The sequence below is a fragment of the Centroberyx gerrardi genome, chromosome 24, assembly GCF_048128805.1.
Source record: "Centroberyx gerrardi isolate f3 chromosome 24, fCenGer3.hap1.cur.20231027, whole genome shotgun sequence".
Classification (NCBI taxonomy): domain Eukaryota; kingdom Metazoa; phylum Chordata; class Actinopteri; order Beryciformes; family Berycidae; genus Centroberyx; species Centroberyx gerrardi.
The window spans coordinates 2,630,121-2,644,773 of NC_136020.1; the positions used below are offsets into that span (position 1 = coordinate 2,630,121).

General features: G+C 40.3%; 1 protein-coding gene across 1 annotated transcript in view; it reads left to right on the top strand.

Annotated features, from left to right (window-relative positions):
- The window catches only part of large1 (LARGE xylosyl- and glucuronyltransferase 1), a 95,941-nt gene that overhangs the window by 23,743 nt on the left and 57,545 nt on the right, over window positions 1-14,653 (top strand). Inside the window, exon 3 of the mRNA XM_071905093.2 lies at window positions 11,305-11,603. Coding sequence (XP_071761194.1) covers window positions 11,305-11,603 — 299 coding nt within the window. The remainder of the gene's footprint in view (window positions 1-11,304; window positions 11,604-14,653) is intronic.

A 14,653-nucleotide genomic window follows, 5' to 3' on the forward strand; every position in this document is an offset into this window, starting at 1 on the left:
CACAAATGAGACGGCTTGACCATCACAATTTCACAAGCTCTCCATCCAAATTATATTATTTACACTTTTTTATATGACATTTTTAAATTGTTGTTTACATTCTAGAAAGCCAATGCCATTGCTAGAAAGATTTGTGTCTCTGAAATAAACATAATTCTGCACAATCATACTTTATTGTCATTGAACTTTTATTAATTACATCGTATCGTGGTTGTATTGAATCGTGAACCCTGTATCGCATATTGAATCGTGAGATAAGCGTATCGTCTCATCCCTACTACTATGTCATGCAGCCATAAGAACATCGGTTAAACATAGTGATATATTTGAATTTATTTATGCTCATTTATGCTCATTTATGCTTGTCATGCTCAGCCCAGAGGCAGTTGCAGAATCATAGTAGGGTTTTTGACTGGTGCACTTTGACATCAACATACATAGGTCTGAATGAAGCAGCATAGTAAACACTTTCAACAGCATGCCTACAGTAATATATTGTAGTGTGTCTTATCTGTTGCTGTCTCTCTCCTCACTCCTCCATTTCTGAATTCTCCTCTTATTTCTCTCCTCCCCTCGCCTCTCTTTGTCTCTGTCCTCTTGCCCTCTCTCTTGTTCAGTTCAGGTTGTGCAAAAGATAAAGAGAGAGACACAGTTATCAATGAATATATGTATATAACTGTAAGGGCTATATATGTTATACAGTATGTACAGTATCACTCCTCAGCTGTCTCTTTACTGTAAAAGAAAAAAATCAAATCCAAAATGACCAATGAGTTATATTTATTCAAAGGTTATGCCTCTATATATACTGTATCACTAACTCATAATATTATTACAACCTAATGGTAAGCTATTGATGCAAATGGTTTCACCTTTCATCTTCTTCAGTTAGAAAGCTGATATCTTTCCATGCTCCATCGTTGCTGTAGTAACACAGATCATTATGCCATGGAAAGGCCTAATCTGTTCTGAATGGCTGGGCGAGTCTACTGTGCATCAGTAAAATATATGGAGCCACAAATTAAAAATCTAAATTTTAATCACATTTTCTCACATAAAAGGGAAACGGTGGCTCAAGTTGGGAAATGTTTCTTATGCATTTAAAGTTCAGCAGCCTACACAAATAGAGCTGAATGAACTTGACAAGGCCGTACTTCAGTAACTTACTGACTAACTAGCTGGCAGACTGGAGACACACGAGACATTTTGTTTACACTGATCCAATACTGTATTGACTCTAAGAAAGACGTTGTGCTCTGGTAGATGTCAAGCCTTTGAAAAGCCATTTTGCATTTGGAAACAATGAAGGGTTTAACTATAGCTTGCAGGCATCTAACCATGAAGCTCTCAGACAAGTCACAAATCAGTCCAAGCAAGCACTCCAATGTCTATCTGGCCACCAGTGGTAGTCGGCTCAAAATGCATCTAGTATATCTAACTGGCATTTAAAAGATCTTGAAAAGTCTCCAATTTATTTTAGATTTATCTTGATGAAACTAGCAGATACTTTGTTTATTTTATTTGTTTATTTGTTAGGATCCCCATTAGCTTTGCCCTAAAGCACAGCTAGTCTTCCTGGGGTCCACATTTTAAAGACATACATTAAACATTACAGTCAACACAAATGGCAAACATAAACATAAGACATATATTTAAAAAAGAACAAAACCAAACCAAAACAAAACAAAACAAAACAAAACAAAACAAAACAAAACAAAACAAAACAAAACCAGAACAAAACAAAACAAGACAAAAAAACAAAACAAAAAAAAAACATTTATCATGTATTAGTAAAACTTACACTGATGACTCTCTCAACAGTTACTGGCAAACACTACAAATCTGCATATGCATAGCATCCTACAAATATGATGTTCCTAGGTGTTTCCTTATTTGCTTTTTAAACATTGATTTCTGTGTTAATTTAGTCAGGAACAGTGGTAAAGTATTCCATGTTTTCATTGCTCTATATACTACTGTGCGTTTAAGGAAATTAGTGTTTGCCTTGGGAAGTGAAAACCGGCCTTCTGTTGCCTGTCTGGTGGCATATGTATATGACTCTAAATTGTGTTTTAATTGACTGTACTGATATGATGGAGTTTTTGATTGCAAAACTTTCCATGTTGAGAATAGAAGCGCAGCGATCAGCCTGTCTTCAACTCTTAGCCAGTTGAGACGGAAGTGCATTCTATTGATGTTGGTGCCGTACGGACACTGGAGAGCAAGGCGTGCCGCCTTGTTCTGTACTAGCTGGAGTTTGCTTAGATCTTTTTTTGTGGCATTCGCCCATATTATCTGGCAGTAATCAAGCTGCGAAAGAATAAGAGTACTTAATACAAGTTTAGTTAAATCAGGTGTTAGATATTTTCTGCATCGCCTTACTACAGCTAATGATGGGAATGATTTGAACCAAATACTATGCTTTTAGTTTTGGATATGTTAAGTATCAGTTTGTTTTCAAGGATCCACTTTCCAATAAGATCTAGCTCCCTGTTCAAGATGGCAGTCAGATCAGCAGATGTTGTTGCTGATGCGTGTACTGTAGTGTCATCTGCGTACATAGTTACTTTGATCTTCGCATAGCCCCACAAGCAAGACTAATCCTGATACTGAAATCTTATTTGGGATAAGTTCAGGCAATGAAGATTTATTTTTGAGGCCATCTTGGTGATAGTGTAATTTGCTGACACCAATGGTCATAAAATTGAAAATAAGTTAATAGAAAGTTGTTTACTTCCCTGACTCACGGTGCAGAAGCCAAAATACAAATACACATAGCCCAGTTCTCAGCACTGTAGCCCTGAGCCAGCCTCGCAGAGGAACATGGAAACACTAATTTCAGAACAAAGGGTTTCCTCATGAGTGCTAAATACTGTCTCTTCCTCATTAATCACATCTCCTGTTCATTACTTCGTTAGTTCGACCTTCTTGCAGAATTCATTTAAGTTCCTTTCGAGGCTGTGAGTTGAACCTGTGAGTTGAAACTTTCAAAAATGGATGAGAGAGTCTTTAATATTCACAAAAAAGGAGATGTCCACTCTAGGGGTATCATTCTAAGGAAAACATTCCCTCTGGTAGCTCAGAAGTGGAAATGAATGTTTCTGTATCCTCAGCATGACTTAGCCCTTCAGGCGATTATACAGACCAAGCATAGCTGTCTGGAGGATTGTGCAGTTATTACCTAAGAGTTTGTTCAGCAGACGGGAGAAGGACACCATGAAACAATCAAACAAAAGATGTTTCTGAGAGTTGTGTCCCTGTGCTCACTTCCTTCACAATCCTCTCCAGATTGCCCTTTGGGATAATGCACATCGACACAGAAGCATTGATGCCCCAGGAGACTGCAGAGCTAACCTTCATAACCCATGTCAGCAAGCTAAGGGCAGAGACACAGGCTGTAGTTTGATGGATGCCTCCTGACCTTTTTTTGTTTTGGTTTGGCTGTTCATCAGGGAATGGTTGCAGAGTGTGTGCGTGTGTGTGATTTGGAAGCCGATGGTGTCAATGTCACGGCAGACCGAGGAACTCTGGCTCTGAGACGGTGGGAGTGTATTTGTTGTTGTTGATCGCAGCTGTTGGCGGTGACAAAGACTCTTTCAACATAAGCCTGGAATTAGGAGTTCCTCGGTCATCCTGACCATGACTCAGACATAACAGGAATTCTTGAGTCAGAGGCAACTAAGTAAATTTTAAAAAGAAAAAAAAAACATTTATTTACTTAATAACTTCCCTTAATAAGTGAACATGTCATCAGGGAAGTGAGTTTTTTTGCCTGTTATTATTCAACAGTCACTTCATTGTTTTAACTTTCACAGGACATTGTACTTGTCCAAGTTCTGCTGTGACTTAGCCTAATCTTCAGACGGTGCAGGACCACTCTACAGCACTGGAATCCCCTGCCATTTGAGCCATACAGAACATGACAGTTTCAGGGCTCTGTAACTTGATTTAGCTCTGCTCTGAAACAACAGGCTCAGAGAAGATGAAAGGCTCTCTGCTTCACCAATATCAGATGAGGTTTGTACTGACAGTTATACTGTGTTTCCTCATATAATGCTGTGAATGGGAACAAAAGTTGTTCGCTGTTGTTTCTAGGGGAATTTATAGTGATGGAGAATCCCAAGAGAACGCTGGTTTTATCTGTAATGTGTAGAACCTGAGGACCCGCTAAAGCATGAGTCAGCGAATTAAGAGAGAAAAACACTGATGGGGTGTAGACTAAATATGCTTACTCCAACGAGGTGACCAACCACGGTGACTGCAAGCTCCTCCTGATAACTTATTTACATTCTCCTCATGAATATGCCGAGTGTTGATGCCCGAAGCAAAACAAAACATCGCCTTTTTCCTATTAATTGGGACATTCATGTTTATGGAAACTTCATTATGTCACTGTGGTAAAGCCCCCACTAGTGAATCATAATGCAAATTTACACCCCAATGTTGCTCCAGATAACAGCAGAGAGTGTTCTGAACTCTGAATAATCAAAAAGTATGGTATAAACTGTAGAAATCGCTCATACGCATGAGTGCATAACAGTGAGAGAATCACTACAATCATCAGGGCATCATACCATACCTAGTTTGACAAATTCACGTAATCCTTTTCACTCTGTGGTGAATCCACCTACTTTTGTTCAACTTGCTGCACTACAGCATCCTGTCCTGCATAGGTATCTGGTTGAAAAGCTACCCACTATAAATGACTGCAGTGTCACAAGTTCTCAAATAACAAGTGCAAACTACCTTAGTGCTAGTTGCATGCTAGTTAGACAGCATCTTGGCAAATAGTCATAATAATAAATTAATAATAATAATAAATTTGCTTACCATCCACAAAATATAGAAAATCCAAAACACATTTGCACTACTCTGAAGTAGAACTACTGCTAGCTAGCTAACTCAACCAAGTTGTCTAGGTTACTGCAAAGATAGCAATGACTGCACACAACCATGGTGACCTGCTACAGATGATGGTAATGGTGCTAAACACAAACAAAAATAACAGTAGACATCATATTTGCAAGTTCTGAAAAGCAACATGAAAAGTAAAATCAAATAACAACTAACAATGCTGCTAACATACACTTAGCAAAGCCTACTACGCTAATGTTACATCCTTAACAAAGGATTCATTCCAATGCCAATTCCTGGTACGCTTAGCCAATTCCTGACACCATTGGCCATTCCAAAATTGTAGCTTATGTATGATTTCACCCTTGCCTTTCAAAATCAAGCACTTCAAAAACGTTGAGCTGAAAGAATGGAAATCACATCAAAGAGTGTTTGATGAGAATTGGCCAAGCTTGAACGGAATTAGCCACCGGTATGTTAAGCCGAACGAAGAAGTCCAACAAACAATAAGCAAAACCTAAATCAATCTAATGTTGTAAAATGACATGACATGCCTATCAGGAAACCAGGGAACTTGAAATTAATCTTCCACTTGCTAGCCAAACACTTCCACTAGCAATTTGAAATGTAGAGAAATGTGAATGGATGATGAACTCAATCTTCCAGTGTAACTGCAGCAAAGTGGTAATAGTGGTAGCAAGAGCAGTAGCTTAAAGGCTATCAGCTGGCCTATAAAGGTTAGTACCACAGGCATTTCAGACAGTTCAACATGGACCTAATGAAAATGTAAATGCTTGCCTGTCTGTGAAGCATAAAAACTCAGAACAATTTTACTGCAAACTGAGAATTGCCCATGCAAAGGAAAGGTTGTATTGGAAAAGTCCCCCCCATTATGTTCTAAATCCTATAGCTATAGCAGTGTAGTTGTCATGACTACAAGGTCCTTCTTCCCAAAACCTCTGTAGCACTTGTTGAACCAGGGAAATAACTCTTGATCATCTGTGGTAGGTGAAACAATTCAAAAGCGATACCAAACTGGACACCATCTATCCAGCTGGGCAGCGCGGACCACTGAATGGTCCCCAACCCAACTTGACATTGCACGTACATAATGTAGCATTTTATGCTACTTCTACATTTATGCCTTTATATGCCAACAATCTTTTATGAAAAATAATGTAAACTTAAATATGTAGTCAGACTTTGCCTATTCATGAAGTATAACTTTACTTGAAGTCAGCAAATGTTGCTTCTGATCTACTCTAACATATTTATATTAAAGTCCACAAGTGCTAATTTTAGCATGAAGGTTGAAATATACATTACTACTTTTACTGTATATTGCATGGGTTGTATGTCCTTGTCCATGGTGGTTATACCTCCTTGAATCTGGTACCATCCATCCCCCTCTGTTTTTACCACTTGACCATATGCTCCATTATTTTATTATTAGAAGTAGCAATAAATATTAGGACCACTTTCTCTTTCCACGAAATGGACTGACCAGGTGAATCCAGGTAAAAGGTACGCTCCATCACGGATTCCATCAATGAAATCCTCTTCAGTCTTGAAGAGGTATCCCCGATGAGGATTTTATTGGTGGAATCTGTGATGGATCATAGCTTTTTCCTGGATTCACCTGTTCACTGTACTTTATGGAAAGAGAAAGTGGGCCTAATATTGTACACACTGTGTATATTGCTGTTTAATGAAAAGCTAAAATCCCTGCAGTCTCATCCAGTGTTTATGTCACAAGTATTAATGAAATTTGTCTTTCCATTTAATTTAATATACTGTCAAGTGCCATCCATAGGCTTTGGGTTAGCCGTGACAAACTAATTTGCATAGTTTTGTGTCATTCTGTAAGTATTCTTTAAATCAAATCTAAATATCTGGAGAATAGAGAAAAAAATAGAAGTGTTTCATTGGCAAAATAATTATGGGGGCCAATGTATGTTGTTAATTTTTCTTACTACCTTTTTTATGAGATACTATGAACTGACACAAATGTGTTTTTAAGACTTAATAAGCTCAAAGGCATACTAAAACGTTACCAAAACATGTACTGACATCTAGTGGACTTTTCATTTTAAAACAACAAAAAAAACAACAACAAAAAAACACCTATCTAGTCATTCTAGGGAGACTTTTCGTGGGTAACTCGGACCACTGAACAGCCTAGAGCAACCCAATTCGACAGTGCCCGCTTTCCAAATCGATAGTGCGCACAACCCAACTCAATAGCATGAAGCTATCCAATTGGACATCACGTGATGCCCACTGAGTGTCGCAACTTGACTGGATAAGTGGTATCTTGTTAACTGGACATATCTCATTTAACAACTGTGTAGCGCACGACAGCTGGATAAGTCGTGTCCAGTTTGGCAAAGCTTTTGAATTGTTTGGCTCGCCATAATCGTCAACAACATTAAGATAAGGTTGTTTAAAGCAACATCACATCCATTGGCAGTACAGTTTGGGGAACATTGAGCTGATTGATTGTATTCTAATACTGTATACTGACTAATGTCCGGTGAGTATTCAAATGGGCCAGCAGCTGTCATACAGAATACCATCCATCCAGTCATCTAACAACATTCAAGGTCACTGACCCAGATAACTCATCAGCTTTTATTACTATGCTGTGGTGGGTATCTGGATCATACCATCACTGTCATCACCAAGATTAAGCAGCTAACACTGGGGAGATTGGCGTATCCATCTGTGCTGACACCTGCACCCCCTGTTGGGTACACAGAAGCCCTGCTCCCGCCTATCCTCTTCCAGAGCTGTAAACCCTGATCAAAAATCACATGTGGTTGGCAGTAGCCTGAAAGTTGGTGAAGTGGACTTGTAACCGAAAGGTTCCTTCCTTTTTCAAATTCACCTTGCGCCGGTTGGGAAAATGAGTAATGTACTTCCCCCCCTCCTTCAAAAACTACTGTTGAAGTTCCCTTCAGCAAGGTGTTGTACCTCTTACGTACTGATACCTGTTCAAAAAATTCAGAGTAAAGCCCACACCTCTGACGCATACTCCCAAAGTTAATAACAATGTTTTGTTCATTAAATTTGGGAACATTCATAAAACGTGTCGCGAGCTTTACTCTGCAGTCTGCACCGAAATGATGTACGAATAGACCTACAACTTTATTTGCATCCTTAAACACAGTACCCCCACAGGCAACCAAATGAACAACATTCATTTTTTAATATTGAGTTTCCTATATTTATTTTCCAGAGTCCTTTTCTTACCAAAGGATGTCTTAAATCTTGCCATGGGCCATCTCTTCTTGTTCCTTTCCCTTCTTGTCTTTCTTGATGCTATTCACTTCAGCCTCCTTATCCAAGTGATGAGACAAAATGGCGGCTGGCCGGTATACTCCTCTGCAGGTGATTCACGCTGTCTGCCAGGTGAACAGCTGCTGTCACATGATGGATGTTTTGTCGCCACACAACAGATGTCTCCGTGGAAACTGGAGGGGATGTATGGGGCATTACAGCCGACGACAATTAAATCTGACATACATGAACGCACTGGGAGCACAGCATCCAAACAGTCCATGAATCACCCTCACCAAGTGGCACAAGTGTCTCTGATATTTGGCTAAGAGGTCGGCTGGGTCCACTAAGAGCATGGGTACATGAGCTTTAATTATCACAAGGAGCTGACGGACTCTGAACTCATTTTAATATGACAGTTCTCATAATTTTTGTCATGCATTGTGCATATCTGCAAATGAAGGTTACATGTCATTAAGCCCATATGGTAGTTCAGCTTTTACGCATTCAGATTTCATACAGGGTGTGAACATTTTAAATCTGAGACATAGCTGAGCTGAACATGCATTATTAATCTTATCAGTGTAAAAACAAATAGTTTACTGGTATTTTTCACCAAGATGTGAATTACATTACATTGTATTATGTTGACATACCGTTATTTTTCCTACACCAAAGGGGAAAATCTGATTCATGTGCATTGCTAAAGCTTTTGTTTGCATGTAGATGATGAGCTTCATGACAAATATCTAAAAGCCAAATGAATTGGCTTGGCTGCATAAAAGACCAGGTGCATCTGCTGCCCTGCAAATGCCATATGCAATCTCTGAGCAGCGCAAACAAATGGCCACTCAGTCCAGTTCAGTGGGATTAGGCCCAGCAAATCCACTCAGAAAATTAATTACAGCTTGGACGAAATGGAGTCCAGAAGGTGCTTTGGTTCTCCGGGAGAGGGTTTAGTGGCCCTCCATGGTTGAAAGGCCCATGTATATGCTGGCTGCTTTTATATCTTATGGCCACGGGGGACCATAAATCTGAAGGAAAACAAAACGGTGCCACTTCATTAGTACACTTGGTTAGGGAACAAACCAAGCCAAGGCCAGTGATAAGATAGGTTTCATAACATTACTTCAATTCATTCTGGGCTGAATTTCGAGCCCGTTAACTTCTCAAACCTGGTAAATGTGAACAAAAATGGCAGTTTTTACTAATCGTGTACTGGAGTTTTCTGAAAATGACAGTCCACATTCCTCTTGTGCCAATCTCCAGGTCAAAGGGGATGGCGACTCTCCCAGTTGGGAAACTCAACTGGTTGTTGCGACTGAAATGACTGATGGTATCATACTGAAAAGCCATCTATCTCCCACCACTGATCAATACATGTAATAAGAGCTATAACGCCTCTGGTTCCCTGCTATAGTGTAACATCCATAGTTCTCTCATGCTGTCTGTTTCCCCCAGTGAGTTCCTGTATAAGAAACCCATTGTGTTCCTTAATGGCCTTCATCCAAGGCTTTCCGCTCCCCTTAGGGAGCTGCTGAGGTTTCTAAGATGTACTCAGAGAGAGAGCTTCATCCTCTCTCTAAAGACTTTTCTCCCTCTAAAAGATCCAAGGCTGCTTGTTCATATTTGAAGCAGTCAGAGAAGAGGGGAGGAAATTGCTACTGACTCGAATTAGATACACAGAGCGTGTGTAGCCCTGCTGTCAGTACTGACAATATTGATTGAATGGTATCTGTGTACTCCCTGGCTTGAGATGCATCAACACTTGGATCTGACTGCTAATTTGAAACCCTCCACGTAGGCTATGGGGCTTGTTGGTACAATGTTGTGATCAGAGAAAAAAGCTAATTATAATGACACAGTGAATAAAATATTTTGGCCTGTAATGCTTTTTACTTCTCAGGATACACAAGTGCGCATGTTCCTCCTATCTTATATTTTTGATTTCCTTTTTGATCATATTCCCTATCTTCCTTAACATTATTCATAGATAAAAGTTCAGCTCAGTTAAAAATCTAGTGCAGTGATTTTTATGGATTTCTAATGAGTGTCTTTTTTTTCAGTTTTTTGATGGTTCATCTAATTTTTTAGAACAGCTTTAGTGGTCCTCTAAGCCAATTCTCAGTAGGTTGAGGACGTGAGGAGGAACTGTTTTTGATACCAGTTGCAGACATAGCTTGTAGGATAATAATAATAAGACAATAACAACCAAAGTTCTTGGATTATGAAGGGTTACTGTATTTCTTGGGCTTCTGTATTTGATTATCATAGACTTTTTAAAATTTAGATATGGGAGAAAACCCATTTGCTGGAAATGGTGGAAAGAAAGCTGTCCACCACGGCTGCAATGGCTCCAATTCTGAAAATGTTCAGGGCATCAAACTGTATGTCTACCAACTATGGTGCATTTATGCAAATCTGAATGATTTGGCCTGTTTCTGGCCTGTTTTGCCTGGACTTAAAAACCATGAGACTGGGAAATGTGATTCTCATTGCATGGGACGTATAATGGAAATATGTTCCGTTTTGTGATTTGCCCTTTGGAGCCCCTCCAGTCTAGTCTTGTTTATTTATATAGCCCTTTACCACAGTCAAGTCTCAAAGGGCTTTACATACCATCATATACATGTCATATACCATACTACATATAAATACACACCACATACATCCTATACTATGTCATGGCAAATTTTGGTTTTCTGGGCCCATTTTGTTGTTTGGTGGTGTATTTTTCTTATACCCATGGATAACTGGCCAAACATAGACAATGTAATGCCACGTCAAGATATTTCCAGCACAGCTACAATGGAGTTTGATAGCAGAACATTTTTCACCTACGTGAAACATCAACAGTAAACGTCAGATTTTGGTGTCAGCCCCTCAGATTCAAAGAGCGAGGGCTTTTTTGCTAGACCCACCATTTTCCACTGACACTCACCCCTCATACAGGGAGAAATCCATCATAGGAAACGTACAAAATCATTATCTGAAGTAGACGGGGCAGGTTGAGGGAAAGTGGGTACACCAAAATAGTAAATTACAACACTTCATCACAAAGTCACTCCTGGAATGCACTGAATATCACAAATTGATATCTAACAGTGTAAGAACATGTGAGGGTTGATGTTCCTTTAGGTTTATTCCTCTCTCTCTGTCTGCACCCCACAGTAAAGCCACTCCCTCTGTCACCATTGGAAGCCCAGTCAACCACGCCAGTGGGCGGGGCCGGGGAGCGCCAGGCGTTGGAGCTGCGGGTTCGGGCGGTGGAGGAGGAGAACCGGGCTCTGCGCCAGGAGCTCAGCCGGCCACCCAGGAGCTCGTCGGCACGCCTTCCGAACGCTGGTCACCGTGGCAACCAAAGCCGAACCCATTCAGAGGAGGGCACCGGTGACAACGAGGGTCAGAAAGCGGCTGCAGCAGGAAACAGCTCAGACTGTATGCAGCAGCCAGCAGTGGACAAGTGTGAGGTGAGTGATACGCTGTGCTATGGATTACTATTGATTTGTTAACAGCAGAGTGGTGCACATTATAACAGAATACTGTATGATGCTGGCCACCAGTATGTTTGGTCCAAGACATACACTATACACATACATACACTACTACTGTGAATGTCAACAATCTTTTTTTTGAAACTACAAAATGTTCCAGTTGTAATGGACCAATAGGGCTGGGCGATGAGTGAGAATAATATCACAATATTGTAATCAAGAAATATCACGATGCACGATACTACCGTAAGGCACACTGGCCTTCGTGGGCTGAAGCCAATCAGAGGAGCTCCTTCTCAGGTTGAGAGCCGGCGGAGCTCCCTCTGAGGCCCACTGTAACGCGCGATGCCACAATGCACTTTGTGACGTGGACGCCACACTACACGTATTGTTACTTTTGTTGTTACTGGCTTAATTGCTCCCGGACCGTGGTCCGAAAACCCGAGGGAAATTCACTTGAATTTCCATGGCCAGAATCCATCTTCACTAGCTTAGCTGGCCTCGGGCTAGATTCTGGAGTAACCCCCAATCATGTCTTTCTGCGGCATGCAAAAACTCACGGGAGAAATTATGAACTGCAGACAAACTGTTCCTGTAGCGTGGCAGGTTTGATTCAGCCGACTGCCTTTCATATTAACTGCATTTGTGCTCTACATGGGGCAAAATGCGTGAATGAAGCGGGGGACACCATCAGTACAAACAGAGACGGAAAGCAAACAAAACATACAACCAAAACAAAGATGACCCCCAAACTCCCATAGAGCAACAGTCTTAACGCAACAGTGCTCCACAGTATCTGCAATGGGGTAGTCAGCCTTAAGTCACTTTTATGCAGTAGTACAGTATGACCTTGGTGATAGTTTCCAGAGTGAGATTGGGGCCTGACCATATTATAACTTGGCTTAAGGTTCCTATTAGCCTAATCCCCACCCAATTATGATATTGGTTTGCTGTTGGGATATGGCTCTGTCAGAGGTCCAGGTAATATGAGAGATTTAACCCGGCCATGCTGGGATCTCCACACTGATTGCACTCTTAAGTGTTGGTAGCACACTGCCTCAGCACCAAAGCAGGCCACCTTTTCGCTCAGTGGGAGTTTGACTGGATGGCTGGAAGAATCCATCCTCATAGATGGAGACAGGATCACGTCAGGCAGTCAGCCGTCTTGTTCCAGACTCAGGATATTGGCTCATGAATTTACACAAGCCCTGTCCAATTTCCTTCTAGTGGAGTAGTCAGTATTTCAGTTAAATTTCAACAAAATAATATTGTGATGAATCAGATTGTTAATACTAGAGCTGCCATAATGATGATATCATAATTAGGGTCAGACCGGTTTGCTGATATATCAGAAAGATATTGGCAATTTATTGAATATCGGCCTATCATCGTTGTCCACTGTCAATATGGTGGAGGTTCCTCCATGAAATTCTTATTTATTACTATTTATTTGCACATTTTATTTATCTATGTAACTGTTCAAATATGTTTTTTGTAAATCCATTCTTCATTTAAAAGCCTAACATATCCCAGAGTTTTCCACTATCATTGAACAGGTGCAGGGGAGCGATTTTGTGTCACATGATGGTCTGTTTCAGAGGCTTTTCCACCCTGACAAGAATAAAATTATGTGGGAAACAGCGAATACTTGTAATGTTTAAGCATGGAAATTGGCTTGTTAAAGGTATAATTTGAAGTTTGTATGAAGTTTCGGTGACGTTTGTATGTCCACATAATGCACAGTGAATTAGCTAGCCCTACTACATGTCAGCCTTCTCCAAAACAATTGAAGTAAATGGGAATTGGTTCTTTAGAGTTCCAAAATGGAGAAAAAAATGAAAATGATAAAATCATTTAAACAGCTTGTGTAGCATAATACAAGTGTTCCGGCGACAGTCTAATCGCAGTACTGCTATCTTTCAAAACAATTACATGAGAAGTTATTTTTAACTTTGACATTATATTGCAGTGGTTTCTCAATATGCTCAATATGCATGGATTCAGAAATTGATGTTGAAACACTTCAAATGAAATGGTAGACTAATACACATAAATACACAGGTTAGCACACTAAACCATTAGACAAATATCCACATCCTACTCTATCATGTTGCTATTTAAATACATTTTTTAAAAACTTTTTTTTTTTTATTAATGATGTGTAGTAGTTTTGTACATTACACGCGGCCTTATAAAACCAAGTCATTTTCTTGGAATTAACAGTATACATTAATACTTTGGTGTACTTGGTATACTAATTTAATTCTGCTTTAGCAAATTTTAAAAGTTTATATGTGTCGTGCCTGCAATTATCAGTTTTAATTGCCACTGAAACCAGCGGGATGTAGGTTACTGACACCAGTTCTGTCCTGGGGGAGAGAGTGTGCATACATCAAAGGGTAAAACAAAAAACTATGCATATTTTGTGGATTAATATTGTAATTTTACACAAAAATATCAAGATATATCGTCAAAACTGGGGAACTGTGACAGCCCTCGCTAATCTCCTGTTGAACACCTTTAGGGGAAGAGACAACTCTGTAATATATTTCTGTTTTGCTGATTAGTAATGACTAAGCATGCACCAAGAATTATAGGAGGTTCAGAGCTGATTTTCCTCTCCCGCACATTCTGTCAGTCGTTGACCAGACACATACCTTGTGCTCTCTCACTGGCAGTAGCATGATTTTTGTGTAGCGCTTTGAAAAAGGATATGCCCTCAGATGGTTTCTTATCACCACCTTCTACTTTCCACCACGTTGCCTGTCACTCACACGCAGTTTTTGGCCATGGCGAAGCACTATTCAAAAGCCTGGCGACTGCGGAGAAAGCAAGAGCTCCTTCAGGGTCTGGAAAGGCGAGTCTAGAGAAGGCAGTCTATCTGCAGTACATTCCCCTCCAGCCAGGAATGACCCCCGATTGGACGGTTAGCCTAGATGCCCTGACCCCTGCAGGGAGAACACATCAGACGCACTGAGAGAGAATGGGGTAATGGACGTGGAGTCTTGACATGTCATGCTGGCATC